Source organism: Leucoraja erinacea, chromosome 1 (genome assembly GCF_028641065.1).
Source record: "Leucoraja erinacea ecotype New England chromosome 1, Leri_hhj_1, whole genome shotgun sequence".
Lineage (NCBI taxonomy): Eukaryota > Metazoa > Chordata > Chondrichthyes > Rajiformes > Rajidae > Leucoraja > Leucoraja erinaceus.
Window position 1 is genome coordinate 121561661 of NC_073377.1, and position 17379 is coordinate 121579039.

General features: G+C 45.8%; 1 protein-coding gene across 1 annotated transcript in view; it reads right to left on the minus strand.

Annotated features, from left to right (window-relative positions):
- LOC129701322 (rod cGMP-specific 3',5'-cyclic phosphodiesterase subunit beta-like) overlaps positions 1-17379 on the minus strand; it is a 57079-nt gene continuing 39700 nt past the window's right edge. The window contains exons 17-22 of the mRNA XM_055642480.1: positions 15439-15546; positions 15270-15333; positions 5951-6025; positions 5287-5370; positions 2606-2762; positions 1-866 (exon numbers count right to left, since the gene is read on the minus strand). Coding sequence (XP_055498455.1) covers positions 808-866; positions 2606-2762; positions 5287-5370; positions 5951-6025; positions 15270-15333; positions 15439-15546 — 547 coding nt within the window. The 3' untranslated portion in view covers positions 1-807. The remainder of the gene's footprint in view (positions 867-2605; positions 2763-5286; positions 5371-5950; positions 6026-15269; positions 15334-15438; positions 15547-17379) is intronic.

The following is a 17379-nucleotide window of genomic DNA, read 5'->3' on the forward strand; positions in this document are numbered from 1 at the left end:
ACTTTAAAGCATTTTAATGGAGTAATAATGCAACAACACAATCAAGTTGATCACAAGGCGTCATTATTGCAATATCTGTAACAACTCAGTTGCATCCTGCCTTCCAGATTCACATTTGACTAAAGGAATTACATACTTAAAATCCCATGTTGGAAAATGATAGTTCAATGATTTTATTATGATTTATAACCCCAATGTTATTTTGCATGCTTGTTTGAACACTAAAGTTGAATAAATTGTTAAAAAACAATGATGGATCAAAGCTATTTGAGTAAAAACACACTGAAAGGTGTAGTTTCTATTACCGCTTGTACATGCAGGTATTATTTGTTTATTCATCAAAAGTTTAAATGAAATTTTGTGATCGGAAGATATTCCTTCTCGATGGAAGCAGTTATTTGGGATGGCAGAGCAAATGGGACAGTAGCACATTGACCTTTTGTACTTCCTACTCAATATTTATTCTCACCGTCACCAAAGAAACAGAATATTGCTTAGAACTGAACTTATTTTGAGCTGCTGTCCATCGAGTTCCATCACCACAAAACTTGGGAAGTTCCCCATTTTTATTTGTTTCAAAATATATTATGATGTACATAGTAGGAACTAAAGCACAAGTGCCACACACAACAGATTTACCATTGTAATGAGTTAATCCCGTTACCGCAGGCTGGTCTCATCGCCTGGTCATTCCTTGACACTAGAATCCAAGCACAAGTCACTGGATAAACAGATGTCACTTCCGTACAGTTCGTGCAGTCTCGTCATTGTGACTACTGAAGAGAGAGGCAGCGAGGAACCACAAGGCTAACACACACAACAGGTTTTCGATTGAGCTTTCTCTGCTTCAGCAGCAGCAGTGGCGGCTGAAATGGGAAAGCCAAAGCAACAATGAGCAAAGGCGTAATTGAATACGGGAAACTAAGAAGTTTGAAAACATTTAATTGGTGCTTTATGGCACAAAATAAACTAGAGGGTTATTTTATCCCAGTATTCTCTACGTAACCAATTATTTTCTATGCTTAAGATAAACAAAAAGTGCTGGAGAAACTCAGAAGGTCAGGCAGCAAGTCTGGAGAAAAGGAACAGGTGACATTTCGGGTCGGAACCCTTCCTCAGACTGAAAGTAGGAGGAAGGAGAGGAACTGGAAGTGGAAAAACATTTCCCCAGGGATGCCGGGTCTCTTGCTGAGTTACTCCAACACATTGTCTATCTTTTCTATGCATTTTAGCCCTGACATAAAGGTCTCCTATATACTATATTCTCTATGGTCTAATGTTCTCTGTGTTCTTTTATTGAGCTTTTATTTTCTATTGAGAATTTACTAATTTGTAAAAGCTACACTTTCAAATGTTTTTTTAACTTGGTTGCATGAAACAATATAATTTCAACATGTGTAAATGTTTATTTAACAAATATTTTAAATTTCTAGTCAAATGTTTTTAATAGTGCGTATCTTCAGAATTCTAGCCACAAATATTGGTCTGGATGGGGCCAATAGGTAATTTTCTTTCAGTTCCTTTAGTTCCTGCTCTTTCTCCGGGAGTAAAACCTTAAACTGAATATCCTCCACAGCGTCTCGCTTCAGGTCATTGTTTGGTTTTAACTGCCGATTCAATTTTCCTTGCACACGAACAAGTGTTATGTTCAATGAAAGCTTTGACAGAAGACAATGCTCCTTCCCTAGCCTTACCTTTTGTCAAAAGCTATCGGGTGTGTCACAGCTATTGTTTTGCTACTGAACTCACAGTGGAATCGGCTTCCCACATCTATACCAGGTAAAAATAGTGATGTGTATGGAGGAACTGCAGATGTTGGATTATATGGAAGATAGACACAAAATGCTGGAGTAACTCAGCAGGGCCGGGCAGCTTCTCTGGAGAGAAGGAATGGGTGACGTTTCGGTTCAAGACCCTTCTTCAGACTGATGCCGGGAAATAGAGATACATAGATAATGATGTATGGGAACCGTGGTTAGGGATTCTAGGTAGGTCAGGGCCGTTGAAGTCAAAACACATTGACAGGACAGCTTGAAATAAAGATGATAATCACATTTGGAGGTGGTTACTCTACTATGTGGCGAGGCTACTTTGCAAATTGATCGTGTCCCTCCACAAGGCAAAGAAGGAATGGAAGGGTGATAGATTCATGGCACAGTGTTGATGGAGACTTTGGAACTGAGCATGCTGACTTAGCAAGCAAGCTATCAGTGGATTCTAGGTTCCTGTGCTGCAGGAGACCATGTTGGGATGGTTTTCCAAACTGAAGGATGTGGGTGTGGGTCACAGGGAGAACATGCAAACTCCACACACACACAGCACTCGAGGTTAGTATCAAACTGGGGTCTCCGGCACCATGAGGCAGCAGCTCTACCAGCTGTGTCTCACCCTGAGTGCTCACTCTGGGCTTGATTTTAATGCAAGAGAAGAGCAAGAGCAATAAATCCTTCAGAATCTCCAGGGAATTGCTCAAAGAAAACGTTTCTAAAGTCCATGGAAGGCCAGTATTTGCCAGCCTCTGATTATTTGAGGGGGGGGGGGGGGGGGGGGGGGGGGGGGGGGGGGGGGGGGGGGGGGGGGGGATAGGGACATAGGTTTATCTCACCTTTCTTTGCTTCTAGCTCTTCTGCTTTCTGATTTTTGGCTTCCATCAGAGCTTTTACTTTCAAGTCATATTCATCAGCGAGAGCTTTCCATTCTTTCCTGTTGTTGAGCAGACCATTGAGCATTGGTGTGATAGCCTCGTGAAAGCGAGAGAATTCCTGAAAGAAAGCAATTGTAACTGGCAAACAGCACTGGTACCCAAGTACCTAACCAACAAATTTAACCGAGAACTTGGTATTTCCAGAGTCTGAAATGTTGGAACCTGGCTGAAGTTTTTCTCATATGTGCTTCTAAAATTCATCCAGTGAACATAATTCTATCGAGCTTTGGAGAGGATACAGAGAAAGTTTACCAGAATGCTGCTTCAATTTGAGGGTTTCAGCAGCAGAGGGAGATTGGGATTGTTTTCTCTGGAATGACAGAAGTTCAAGGGAGACTTGATAGAAGTATATATAATTATGAAGGGCATGGATAGGGTAGACATTCAGAACCTTTTTCTCTGGGGGAAAATGTCCAGCACCAGAGGGCATAGCTATAAGGTAGACAAAAGTGCTAGAGAAACTCAGCGGGTGCAGCAGCATCTATGGAGCGAAGGAAATAGGCAACGTTTCGGACCAAACCCTTCTTCAGACCCTTCTTCAGGGTTTCGGCCCGAAACGTTGCCTATTTCCTTCGCTCCATAGATGCTGCTGCACCCACTGAGTTTCTCCAGCACTTTTGTCTACCTTCGATTTTCCAGCATCTGCCGTTCCTTCTTAAAAGGCAGAGCTATAAGCTAAGAGGAGAAAGTTGAATGGAGATATGCGGGGCAAGTTTTCTACACAGAGGGTGATAGGGAACTGGAATGCATAGCCAGGTGTGGTAGTGGAGGCAGATATGATAGTGGTGTTTAAAAGGATTTTAGATAGGCACATGGAAGTGTAGCGAATAGAGGGATACGGATCATGTGCAGACTGGCGAGATTAGTTCAGGTGGGCATCATGTTTGGCACAAACATTGTGTGTTTGTGCCAAACTTTCCTATGCTGTAATGTTTAATGTTCTATGTTTTAGACCATAGACAATAGGTGCAGGAGTAGGCCATTTGGCCCTTCGAGCCAGCACAACCATTCAATGTGATCATGGCTGTCCATCCACAATCAGTACCCGTTCCTGCCTTCTCCCCATATCCCCTGACTCCGCTATCTTTAAGAGCCCTAGCTAGCTCTCTCTTGAAAGTATTCAGAGAACCGGCCTCCACTGGTTCTCTGGAGGCAGAGAATTCCACAGACTCACAACTCTCTGTGAGAAAATGTTTCCTCGTCTCCGTTCTAAATGGCTTACCCCTTATTCTTAAACTGTGGCCCCTGGTTCTGGACTCCCCCAACATCGGGAACATGATTCCTGCCACTAGCGTGTCCAAACCTTTAATAATCTTATATTTCAATAAGATACCCTCTCATCCTTCTAAATTCCAGAGTGTACAAGCCCAGCTGCTCCATTCTCTCAGCATATGACAGTCCCGTCACCCTGGAATTAACCTTGTGAACCTACGTTGCACTCCCTTAATAGCAAGAACCATTAAAACCGTTGTGCTTATTCTAATAGATTTTTAGAAGCACAGACCTACAAACATCATAGCCTGCTTTATTTCATCTTTCATTGTGTATGTTTACAAATTAATTTCTGGATTAGACAACAACCACATTGGAGTCATACAGTATGGAAACAGGCACTTTGGCCCAACTTGCCCACACCAACCAACATGTCCCATCTACACTAGTCCTACCTGCCTGCATTTGGCCCATATCCCTCTAAACCTGTCCTATCCATATACCTGTCCAATGTTTCTTAACCGTTGCGATAGTCCCTTCCTCATCTACCTCCTCCGGCAGTTCGTTCCATACACCCACCACCCTTTGTGTGGAAAAAGTTACCCCTCAGATTCCTATTAAATCTTTCTTCCTTCACCATCAACAGGGAGCTGGTGGATAGCTGGAGATACAAGCAACTGCAGATGGTGGGATCTTGAGCAAGACACAAAGTGCTAGACACAAAGTGCTACAGTAACTCAGCGTGTCCGGCAGCATCTGTGGAGCGAATGGTTAGGCAGCATTTCAGGTTGGGACTCTTCTTCAGACTCCAGATAAGATATTCAATAAATCTGAAGAAGGATCCCGATCCGAAACGTTGCCTGTTCATTCCTTCCACAGATGCTGCCTGACATGCTGAGTTACTTCTACACTTTGTGTTTTACTGGTGGATGTCTATTTGATTGCAGGTGAAATAACAAGGCCATGCAGAGGTAATGTGCGATAGTCACATACAGATGTTTGCCTAATTATCCACTTAAAGAGGGTTTGAATTTATCCCGCAGAAGACGTTCCGATGTGTTAAGCCTGCACTTGGTGCCATAGCAATGATCTTAAGGAGACCTGCCTGTTAGAAGATAGATGTTCCAGTGTTACCACCAGATTAGTTGCCTTTTTAATGTTGGAACATGCTTTCACTCTCCAGCTAAGGCCTGTTTCTCTGTGATTGACCCAAGCTGCTGGTAGAACTTGGTAGCACAAATGAATTTGGTTGTAATCCTGTGGTTTGCTTCACCTGAAGCAATATTTTCAGGAAATCATTAAAATAATATTTTTAACATGCTTAGATGCAAACCCCTTTAGAAGTTACCAAATATATTACATCCACGTACCTTGTAGACAAATGTGCACACAAAGTCAATGAAACCAACTTGAAGCTTGGGAAGCTCATCAGATTTATTCCTGTCCATCATAGGCTAGGGATTTAAATAAATATAACTGAAAAGTTAAAATCTGTGAAGTTTAAACGCAGTGTAGAGTTATTCTGTTTATCTATAAAAGCATTTTTGCTAAAATTGCTCAAGATAAAATCAATTGTTTTTTGGTCTATATGTTCCTGCCTACAACTGCTCTGGGACAATGAAGCTCGGCTTAGCAAAGAGATCAAGAGGTGACTTAACTGGGGTCTTTAAATCTGTAGGCAGGTATGATAGCTTTTATTTGTAGAAGACAGGGCACTCCAAAAAAGGACTGCAAATACGAGATAGTCATTAATAGATCCAATTATGAATTTATGAGAAACTTCTTTACCGAGAGAGCTAATAGTAATTGAAATTTGTCATTATTTGGAGTGTATGAGGAGAATATTATATGGGAAGCTTGATGAACACAAGGGCGAAAGGAAGCCAAAGGTTTGGAGACAGGGTGAGATCCAGTCAGAACCAACCACTAGTGGAGGCCCAACACTAGCAGAGAGCTGTGAGATTAAATAACTTTTTTTTAAATGCTAGAAATTTGACATGAACCTGATATATTTGCATAATGTTCCTTACTCACAATAGGATTTTGTTGCAATACAGACCGTTCCAAGTCTCCCTGTTCCCAGAATTCCGCTGCTACTAACAGAGCCACCTATAACACAACACAAATACAATAATTGTTGAGTTTGGCTCAGTATCCAGTTTTGTAATCCACTTCAGCATCATTTCTTCTTGTTTTGATTTTCTACTCCAGTCTGAGCCCAGAAATAATAATAATAATAATAATAATCTTTATTTATATAGCACTTTTCAACAAAACCAGTATTTGAACCAGTGCTTTACAGAGATTGATTAAATTAATTGAACAGATCAAATGTCAATAAATCCATAAAAACAAAAAAAGAGAAAAAAGAAAAAAGACACAGAACAGTACACTATAGAAATCAACAAGAAACGTCCCCCCACAGCAGAATTCACTGTGAGGGAAGGCACTAAAAATATCCAGCTCTCCCCCTCATAGTCCACCCGAGGTCGGGGTCTATATGTGGCCTCCTCAGCCAACTCGACGTTCTCAGGCCCTCTGCCGCAAAGCTGGTCATCGGCGTCGGGTGAACGATTCTTCAGCGGCCTGGACTGAAGCGGCCGCCTCCTCCCTGAAGACTGCAATGTCCAACGTTCTCAGGCCGCGCTGGCCGGACCTCTGACACTGGCGAACTCGGACACCAGGCCCCGCGGTGTTGAAATCCAGTGCCGCCTGGATGCTCTGCAGCCGCAGCTCAGCGATGTTCCCAGTGCTCCGGAGCTTACCCGAAGGCGACCCGGTAAGGCATCGCCCGCTCCGCGTTGGTGTTGGTGTCCCAGCATCTGCACCGCCGGCGAAGACCCGCAGTCCCGGCAGGAAACGCCGCTCCAGCGCTGCTCCAGCTCGACGATAGGCCGCACAGAGAGGACGAAGAAGCGGTTCGGAAGAAAACCGCTTCTCCGACCAGGTAGGACTGGGATTTAAACAGTTTCCCCCTTCCCCCCCCCCCCACCACATAAAAGAAAACTTCCAATTAAAATTTCCCACGGACAGGACTAAAAATAAAAAAAAAAAAGGGAGAAAGGACGGACTGCAGGAGGAGCAGCCATACACAACGGCGCATCACCCCCGCAGTCCGCCATCTTGAAAGAATGAATGAAACTGGGTACTTTGATTAGGGCTAACAAGAGTAATACTAATCTCATTCTCATCCAGTGAGATCAGGATCAGTTAGCATTCAAGAGTGGGCCATTTGTCTGTTTCTCCATTTCCTATTTCAGGGCAACAGACACCTCCTGCAATATTCCTTAAAGACTTAAACCAGCTCTCTTTTGTGAATGTTGAAAGAGCGCCAAAAACTTTGGAAATCTGAAATAAAAACAGAAGGCACTGGAAACACTCAACAGGTCAGGCAGCATCTGTGGAAAGAAGGTCAATCTTTCAGGAAAAGCCTGAATCGGAACCAGGGAAGAGAGAGGTTAGTTCATTTTAAATTGCAAAAAGGGTGCAAGAGGGATGTCTGGAACAATGGGGAGCCAGGGAGTTCCACAAACGCCCTGGCCAATACTGTACAGATTCCCCATACAACATTCCTTACATGGATTATGTGGTCATTATCACATTGTTGCCTGTGAGAGTTGCTGCACACTCATGTTATGCTCCCTCAGCTACTTCAGCCATAACCAGTGATGGGAATGGGTTTTAGGAACTAGGGGTACGCTAAGGTCAGTGAGGCTGGGGGGGGGGGTTTATGTGCGGTCATACCCATGTAAGAGTACAAGAATGCATCTTGTTTATTGTGCATTTGTAATTCAGTTTATTGCGTATTATATGTCATAGCTGCTTTCTTGCATCTCTCTCTCTCTCTCTGTGTTGGCTCTAGCTATCATCTGCTTCGGTGAGGGAAGCAGGTGGGTGATTGGTCACAACGCCCCTCGGAGACTGTCTGATTGGCCGCCGAGTGACCAGCGCATTATGTGATTGGACAGTGCCCTTGGAGACAGTGGCTGATTGGACGGGAGGAGACCGATTTGTTGATTGGACGGGAGTTTTAAGGGAAGCTGGTCGGCGATTGGATGCAACCCCCTTAGAGACAGCGGTTGATGGGCTACCAAATAATCGGGCACAACAAATTGACAAATAGGAAAACAAAAAAATCGGAATTCCGATTTAAATCTGATATAAGGTACATGAGGTGGGTATCGATTAATTCTAGGCAACAGGTTAAAAAAACAAAAATCTATCCCAATTAATTCACTCAGGGTGTATTATGATGTGTCCTACAGTATGAAGTATACAGCAAAACTTGCACTTCCAGAGTGGTCTATCGTGTTGTTTCTTCAACGGATTATGGATTTATTTTAACAGCAAAACATAAAGTGCTGTAGATGCCTTTGTAGTCTCCTTGTACAGTGTACCAATCAAACGCCAAATTCAAAATTCTCTATTTTGAAAATTGGCAAAGCAAAAAAGCATGTTCTCTAGAAAGGCTTATCCTAAAATAATTGATCGGAAGGGTGTGATTTTCAGTCAGGACATCTGCATCATTCAGTCATGAAACTTTTCTTATCTCTTTCTTCGACGGAGATGCAACATTTTCTGTGTCGTGTCTCCGTCTGCACTGCGGCCTAACATCGTACTCTTGCTGGAACTTGGAGAGCTCCAAAACCGTGGAGCCTGTGGACTTTAACATCTCAGAGCATGTGATCCCTTTACCAGGGGTCAACCTTTGTTGCTCCAACCTGTGGATGCTGCGGACTTTAAAGGCTAGGGACTGATTTTGGGTACTGCAAGCTGCAGGAGTTTTCGACCACCCCGATGAGGGAGCTTAGACTGCCCCAATGAGGAGCTCAATTGCTGGCTGCAGATGGTTCGACTCCCCCGACCGCGGGAGGAAAGGAGGGAAGAAGATAAGACATTATTACCTTCATCACAGTGGGGAATGTTGAGCCACTGTGGTGGATATTTATGTCAGTTTTTATGTAGTTGTGTGTCTTGTTGCTTTTTTGTTATGACTGAATGGCAAACCAAATATGTTGCAAAACATTCTTGCCATATAGATTATGATTATTATTATGTTTATGATTATGATTTTATGTGAGAACACTTTAGCCCTTACACCCCTCTCGACCCTATGCCTCATTCAGCAATAATTGACAGAAGTTATCATGGTCCCTGGTCTCTAATGAGTCCTTTTGCATCCTTGCAACTCCTGTATTTTCGAGTCCGCTAAGGTAAACTGGTGTATCAGGAGGCAAGTAGTCTACATTTGTTATGGTTCAGCTACTCCTCAATTTACAAAACCATGCCTGACTTGAATATGTTTTATAAAGTAATTTTTTGTGAATCAAAAAGGCTGGGTTATAGTCAAGTCAAGTTTATTCGTCACATACACATACGCGATGTGCAGTGAAATGAAAAGTGGCAATGCTCGCGGACTTTTGTGTATAAAGACAAACAACCAAACAACCAAACAAACTATAAACACAATCATAAACACACACATATTCTTTTACATATTAAATATTGGAAGGAAAAACATTCAGTAAAGTTAGTCCCTGGTGAGAGTCCGAATGGCCTCTGGGAAGAAACTCCTTCTCAACCTCTCCGTTCTCACTGCATGGCAACGGAGGCGTTTGCCTGACCGTAGCAGCTGGAACAGTCCGTTGCAGGGGTGAAGGGGTCTCCCATGATTTTATTGGCTCTGGAGTTGCACCTCCTGATGTAAAGTTCCTGCAGGGGGGCGAGTGAAGTTCCCATAGTGCGTTCAGCCGAACGCACTACTCTCTGCAGAGCCTTCTTGTCCTGGGCAGAGCAATTCCCAAACCAGATGGTAATATTTCCGGACAAGATGCTTTCCACAGCCGCTGCGTAGAAGCACTGGAAGATCCTTGGAGACACTCTGAATTGCCTCAATTGCCTGAGGTGGTAAAGGCGCTGCCTTGCCTTACTCACGAGTGCATGGCAACGGAGATGTTTGCCTGACCGTAGCAGCTGGAACAGTCCGTTGCAGGGGGTGGAAGGGGTCTACCATGATTTTATTGGCTTTGGAGTTTGCACCCCCCCCCCCCCCTCCCCCCCCCCCCCCCCCCCCCTCATGTCCTCAGAGATGTGGACTCCCAGATATTTAAAATGCATATATGCATATATAGTGGGAAAATAGATTTGCAAATTTAAGATATGCAAAGGAGAATGGCATTATAACAAAAAGTTGTAACTTGATTATTCGTTAGTTAGTAGGCCTCTCTCGGTCATGACTGACCATGGGTGATGCATCCTGGTCGGATGCAAACATGGGGCAATGTCATATGGAGGACAGGCTGTTGCCCATGCAGCACGTCCCCCCTCTCCACGTCGCTGATCGATCCAAAGGAACAGCAGGGCCGTTACAGTTTGGCACCAGCGCCGTCGCAGGAGCTGCCAGAGCGAGGTTGTAGACAACGACCAACTGCCTTAGGGGCTCCGACTCCGGATTTTCATGAGGTTTACTCCTGGAGCCTTTTCATGAGCATCCTGGAGCATTTTCTATGACTGGCTATGGCCACAAGACAGTAGAGTTTTTTAAATCAGAGTTTTCCCTCTCCTAGATGGACTGCCTTCCCAGGCTGATGAGCCCCATCTGCCCGAGACTTGTGGGGACGGGAGCGTCTACCTTCCCATGCAGTTCTATAGCACCTGCCCACTGCCCTCATTGATTATTCATATCTAAATTACTAAAAGTCTGTTCTTGACCGGTTTTGGCCTACTGTGCTGCGATTTCCGAGAGAACGCCGCCACCTACGGTCGTCATTTTTGGCCACCTTGCTCAGAGCCCTTCTCCGCCGCATGTGTGCTGAGGATATTTCCCGTCGATGAAAAATGACAGAGATATTAATGTTTTTACATAATTCCCCATTCTCTCTGCTGCACCTGCTGGAGGGAGGGGGAGGGACTATAAAACCAGGAAGTGGTGTGCCTCAATCAGTCTCTGCAAGTGGTGTGCCTCAATCACTCTGCAACATGGAGGGCACTCTGAGCTCTGAATGACACTGAACAAATTTCTTCAAACCTGTGAGTAAGTACCCTTAATGTGGTTTGAAAATAAAATATGGTTAGTTTGAAATTAAAAAAAGCACTGCCTGCAAATGGTTGTTTGGGGGGTTTGGGTTCCTCTCCCTCCCCACCTCTCTCTCTCCCTATCCCTCTCTCTCTCTCTCTCCCTCTCCCCTCCCTCTCTCTCTCTCTCTCTATCTCTCTCTCTCTCTCTCTCTCTCTCTCTCCCTCTCCCCCTCCCTCTCCTCTCCCTTTCTCTCTCTCCTCCTCCCCCTCCCTCCCCCTCCTCTCTCTCCTCTCCTCTCCTCTCCTCTCCTCCCCCCCCCTCTCCTCCCACCCCCCTCTCCTCTCCTCCCCCCCCCTCCTCCCCCCCCTCCCCCCCTCCTCCTCACTTCTCCCCTCTCCCCTCACCCTCTCTCCCCTCCCCCCCCCTCCTCTCTCCTCTCCTCCCCCTCCCCCCTCTCTACCCCCCTCTCTCTCTCTCCCCTCTCCTCCCCCCTCTCCTCCTCCCCCCCCTACTCTCCCCCCCCTCTCCCCCCCCCTCTCCTCTCCTCCCCTCCCCCCTTTCCCTCTCCCCCCTCTCCCCCCCCCTCACTCCCCCCCTCATCTCCTCTCCCCCCTCCCTCCTCACCTCTCCCCCTCCCCCTCCCTCCTCCCCTCTCCTCTCCTCCCCCCCCTCCTCCCCTCTCCCCTCCCCCCTCTCTCCCCTCACCTCCCCCCTCCTCACCTCTCCTCACCTCTCCTCCCCCCCTCTACCCCCCCCTCTCCTCTCCCCCCTTTTTTCCCTCCCCCTCCCCATCCCCTCTCCCCCACCGTCCCTCCGCTAAACCACCCTCCCCTCCCCACACACCCCTACCCCCTTCCCTCCATCCTCCCTGCTCCCCACCTCTCCCCCTCCCCTCACCTCACCCCCTCTCAGCACACCCTTTCTCTCCCCCCCCTCCCCCCCCTCTCCTCCCTCCCTCCTCCTCCTCCCCCCTCTCTCTCTCTCTCTCTCCCCCTCCTCCCCTATACCCCCTCCCCTACCACACCCCCTCCCCTCTCTCCCTGTCCCCCCCCTCTCTCCCCCCACTCTCTCCCCCCACTCTCTCCTCTCACTCTCCTCCCCCCCTCCTCTCCCCCCCTCCTCCCTCCCCCCCTCCCCCTCTCTCTCTTCTCCTCTTTCTCCCCCCCCCCCCACCACCCCTCCCCTAAACCCCCCTCCCCTCCACACACCCCTAACCCCTTCCCTCCACCCTCCCTGCTCCCCACCTCTCCCCCTCCCCTCACCTCACCCCCATCTCAGCACACCCCCCTCTCCCCCCCCCCCCCCCCTCCCCCCTCCCCCCCTCCCCCCCCCCTCCCCCTCTCTCCCCCTCCCCCCCCTCCTCCCTCTCCTCTCCTCCCCCCCTCTCTCCTCCCCCCTCTCTCCCCCCCCTCTCTCTCCTCTCCTCTCCCCTCCTCTTCCCTCCCCCCCTCCTTCCCCCTCTCCTTCCCCCCCTCCTCTCCTCCCCCCCTCTCCTTCCCCCCCCCCTCCTCCCCCCTCTCTCCTCCCCCCCTCTCTCTCCCCCCATCTCTCTCTCTCTCCCCTCCTCCCCTCCATTGTCTCCCCCCACCCTCCCTCCCTCCCCTAAATACCCTCCCCCTCCACACCCCCTACCCTTTTCCCTCCCTTCCCCTCCCCCTGCTCCCCACCCTCTCAGCACCCCTCTCTCTCTCCCCCTCACTTTCACCCTCTCTGCTCCTCCCCTCCTCCCCAACCTTTCCCCCCCTCACTCGCCCTTCCTCTTCTCCTCCTCTCCCCCCCCCCCCCCCTGTCACTCTTTGCCCCTCTCTGTGTTTCTGTGTCTCTCTCTCTTTCTGTATCTGCCCTTTCTCTATCTGCCCTCACTCTCTACCCCCCCCCCCCCCCCCCCCCCCCCCTCCTCTAGATGTGACTGGAAGTTGGGGGCTATGCGTCAGTAGATAGGGTGGGTTATGGAGTAAAAGGAGCAAATTAATATTAATATAATATCGGGGGTAATTAGCGTGAGTGCGGGGGGGGGGGGGGATAGTTAATGTGTGTGACGCTGCATGCCGCCTTCCCCCCCCCCCGCCCCCCCCCCCACAATCGCACGTTGGGGGAACAGACTTGGTCTGCACTTGGTCTAGTATCTAGACATATTTGTAATTTTATGTCCTGCCCATGAATAATGGCTGCAACTATAAAAGGAATATGTTTATGGTGGATGGGTGCATTGATGACTATACAGTTTTCATCCACCTGACTCTAACCTGTAGGGAGATTCTTCCACGTGATTCCATGAATATTGTGATTATTGTGGATTTTCCCATGTGTCTATTTGTTATTAAAAGGTTGTAGCTTCATAGCTGGGGATTCCCTAATTGTCAATGGCCATATTGATTCAAATGGAGCCGCAATTGAAACTCCATTCATTTATACTCATGATCCCTATAGTGTATCTGACCAGAGAGACAAGATCTCTGTTATTTTGTAGCATCTGATACTGCTAGGTACAGTAGCTACAATACAAACTATTGAAATATTATAATTCACACATTCAATAAACCTGCTTCAAACTATCAAACATAAAACAAATTTTCATCAAGCTAATATTTTCTGCTTATAATGCCAAAGTCAGGACAATGCCTCCTTTAAAGAACAGTGGGGGATGCCATTAGAACACTGTGGGCACTCTTAAGCAATACAAATGACAGATAATGCACAAACATGTAAAGCACCCTGTTGCAATCAAAGAGATCAAAACAATAAACTATTTTAAGTTCAAGCATATTATGTAGCCATTTACCCATCTTTCAATTTTTCTATGGTTATGTAGCTACAGGTACTTCTATCTACAGATAATCTATTAACCATTAATTTACCACATCTACATTGGAATGTATTAACGAATAACTGCCAATAAATTTAGCAATTTAGATTAACACCGTTCAAATTCCACACAGTAGTTCATAAGATCAAAGTGATAGGAGCAGAATTAGGCCATTCGGCCCATCAACTCTACTCCATCATTCAATCATGGCTGATCTATCTCTCCCTCCTCAACCCATTGTCCTGCATGGGAGAGCATGCTCACCTCATAATCCCCGACTCCTGTACTAATCAAGAATGTAATTAACCAAGGTAGTTTTATTGATCATTATGACACTATTGTTTATGGAAGCTTACTGTGTACAAGTTGTCTGCCAGGATGCGGATAAATACGTGGTGGCCTTTGTTGATTCAAAAGGAGCCTCCTGCCACGATTGAAATTCCATTAATTTATACTCCCCATAACCTCTGATGGCCGTATCAAGAATCTATCTATTTCTGCCTTAAATATATCCACCGACTTTTGGAAGTGATCTGCTTTGCCTGCTAGGAGGAGTCTCATCTCTTCCAAGTGTAGTGTTTCGAACATGTTTGAAATCCACATTTTTGTTGTTGGTATTGGAGCATTTTTCCAAAATTTAAGTATAAGCTATTTTCCGATTATTAGCCCATAATTAAGTAAGTTCTTTTGAAACATATTTAATTCTGGGTTACCTTCCGATATTCCAAAAATAATCCATTCTACTTTGGGTAGTAGTTTCGTTTTAAATAATTTTGTGAAGATTTCAAATATTTTGTTCCAGAATTTTTGGATTTTTATACAGAAAACAAAAGAGTGCGCTATGTTAGCTTCTTGTAACTGACATTTATCACAAATGGGTGAGACATTGGGGAAAAGTTTATTTATTTTAGTTTTTGAAAGACGTGGTCTGCATTTATGGAAGGTGCAATAATAAGTTAAAACATAAAGGCTACCAGGACCTGGTAATGGGGGGTATAAAATAAATTTTTAATAAAAACACGGTTGGTATATCCTTTTTTGCGGAGTTTTGTGTTACAATAGAGCGATTGATTTTCCTTTCTTCTTTTTTTTCTTTTCTTTCTAGGGTCTTATTTCTTTTCTTTACTTCCTTCTCTAATTCCTTCCCTAAGGGGTTCTCTTCTCCCAACACTTTCCTGCACCTTCACGATTCTTGCTTACTTTCCTTACTTCTTTTATTTCTATCTTTTTTAAAGCTCAAAAAATGAAGTGGTACAACATAATGTAATAAGATATATACGATGTATTAATGTGATTTACTGTACTGCTAATAAAAATAAAATTAAAAAAAATATATATATATCCACCGACCTAGCCTCCACAGCCTTCTGTGACAAAGAATTCCACAGATCAAACAATAGTATAAAGTTGACATAGAATAAAGCCCCATGTCACCATAACATTTTAGTCTACACACAGGAACACTACAGGACCTTCCAAATGGCATAGGTTCATGGTGGTACAATATGCTGTTGGATTTGAGAACTCACCTTGCTCTGAACCTCCCAGGGTTTCGTAATGGCTGACAAGTCACATGCTGTCATCATCATGGCCCTGGGTGTAGGAAGAGCAAATGTTATCACTTTTCCGTGGAGTTATTCATCAAAACCTACAAGGCTTTTCACAGCCTGTACTGCGTTTTGAACGACTTGTACTTACATTACTATTTCCTTCTTGGTATTCTCCAGAGACATATAGTCCACCCACGCTTTGTCATCCTCGTACGTTTTGGAGAGGTCGACAATTTTTTGAAACATTGTTCTCTTTCTGCAAGAATGGAAACAATTAAAATCTTATGAAAGATGCATTTTTGCAGAATTGTGCTTTTCTGGCCTTCCTGACATAAATAAGAACTCTGTGGAACAGGTTTATTTTGTGACATGTTTGTCTCTCCAAATTGTGTTAGACACAAAGTGCTGAAGTTACTCAGGGGGTCAGGCAGCATCTCTGGAGAAAAGGATTGGGTGACGTTTCGGGTCGGGACCATTCTTAATGTCAATAGACAATAGGTGCAGGAGTAGGCCATTCGGCCCTTCGAGCCACCACCGCCATTCAATGTGATCATGGCTGATCAACCCCAATCAGTACCCCATTCCTGCCTTCTCCCCATATCAATTGACTGCTATTTTTAAGAGCCCTATCTAGCTCCCTCTTGAAAGCATCCAGAGAACCTGCCTCCGAGGCAGAGAATTCCAGAGGCTCACAACTCTGTGAAAAAAAGTGGTTCCTTGTCTCCGTTCTAAATGGCTTACTCCTTATTCTTAAACTGTGGCCCCTCGTTCTGGACTCCCCCAACATCGGGAACATGCTTCCTGCCTCTAGCATGTCCAAACCCTTAATAATTTTATATGTTTCAATGAGATCTCCTCTCATCCTTCTAAACGCCAGAGTGTACAAGTCCAGCCGCTCCATTCTCTCAGCATATGACAGCCCCGCCATCCCGGGAATTCACCCATCCTTTTTCTCCAGAGATGCTGCATGACCAGCAGAATTATTCCAGCACTATGTGCCTGTCTATCTTTGGTACATACCAGCAGCATCTGAAGTTCCTTGTTTCTCTGCTTCTACAAATTGTGTTCCTCTTTCTGTTATTTAATTGGAATGTTGTGCCGAATAAGTAGGGTTCTCTGATTTGATTTTCATTTCCTTTCATAGATTGCTGTTGGGCAAACATCACCCCGATCTGGGAGACCAATGCCCATGCACCACAAACAAAAGTTGACAATAAATTTAAAGACATTTTAAAAAGAAAGTGGGAATGCCAAGCTAAAAGAAAAATTACTTAAAAGACCTATTGCTGCCTAATTCATTCCAGGAGGGACTTCAAGATTCAAGATTCAATTTAATTGTCACATGTACCACTAAGGTACAGTGACATTTGAGTTACCATACAGCCATACTGTGAGAAAAACAACAATATACAATTCACATAAAAATAAAATTTAACATAAACATCCACCACAGCAGAATCCACATTCCTCACTGTGATGGAAGGCAATAAAGTTCAGTCATCTTCCTCCTTTGTTCACCCTTGGTCGGGGCTGAACTCTCTGCACTTGCTGTTGCTGATGGTCCGCTGTTCAAGCCCTCTCGTCGGGATGATCGAAACTCCGGCGTCGGGACGGATTGGAACATCCCATGGAGCTCCCGAGTCGGCCACTTCTTACTGGAGACCTCTGCTGCATGGTCGAAGCTCCTACATTGGCAATCCTCAGCAAAATATCCCAGGCTCCGCGATGGTAAGTCCACGCCGCGCTGCGCCCCCGGCTTGAAGCTCCGGGCCGGTCTCCAGGAAAGGCCACACCACTCCACGTTGTAGGCCGCAGGGAGGGTGCGACACAGAGATATCGCATCTCCGTCGAGGTAAGTGACTGCAAAAAGTTTCCCGATTCGCCCCCCCCCCCCCGCACTTCCCACATAAAACATACCAAGAGACATTAAAACAAACATACAAGACATACATAAAATAATAAAAACAGAGAAGGGACAAGACAGACTGCTGGCGAGGCGGCCATTACGCAGGGCTGCCAACATTGGGTGAGAGTTGAGAGTGAGAAATTGCGAGGGAGGGTGTGGGAGCGGGTGTTCCCCCTCCCATAG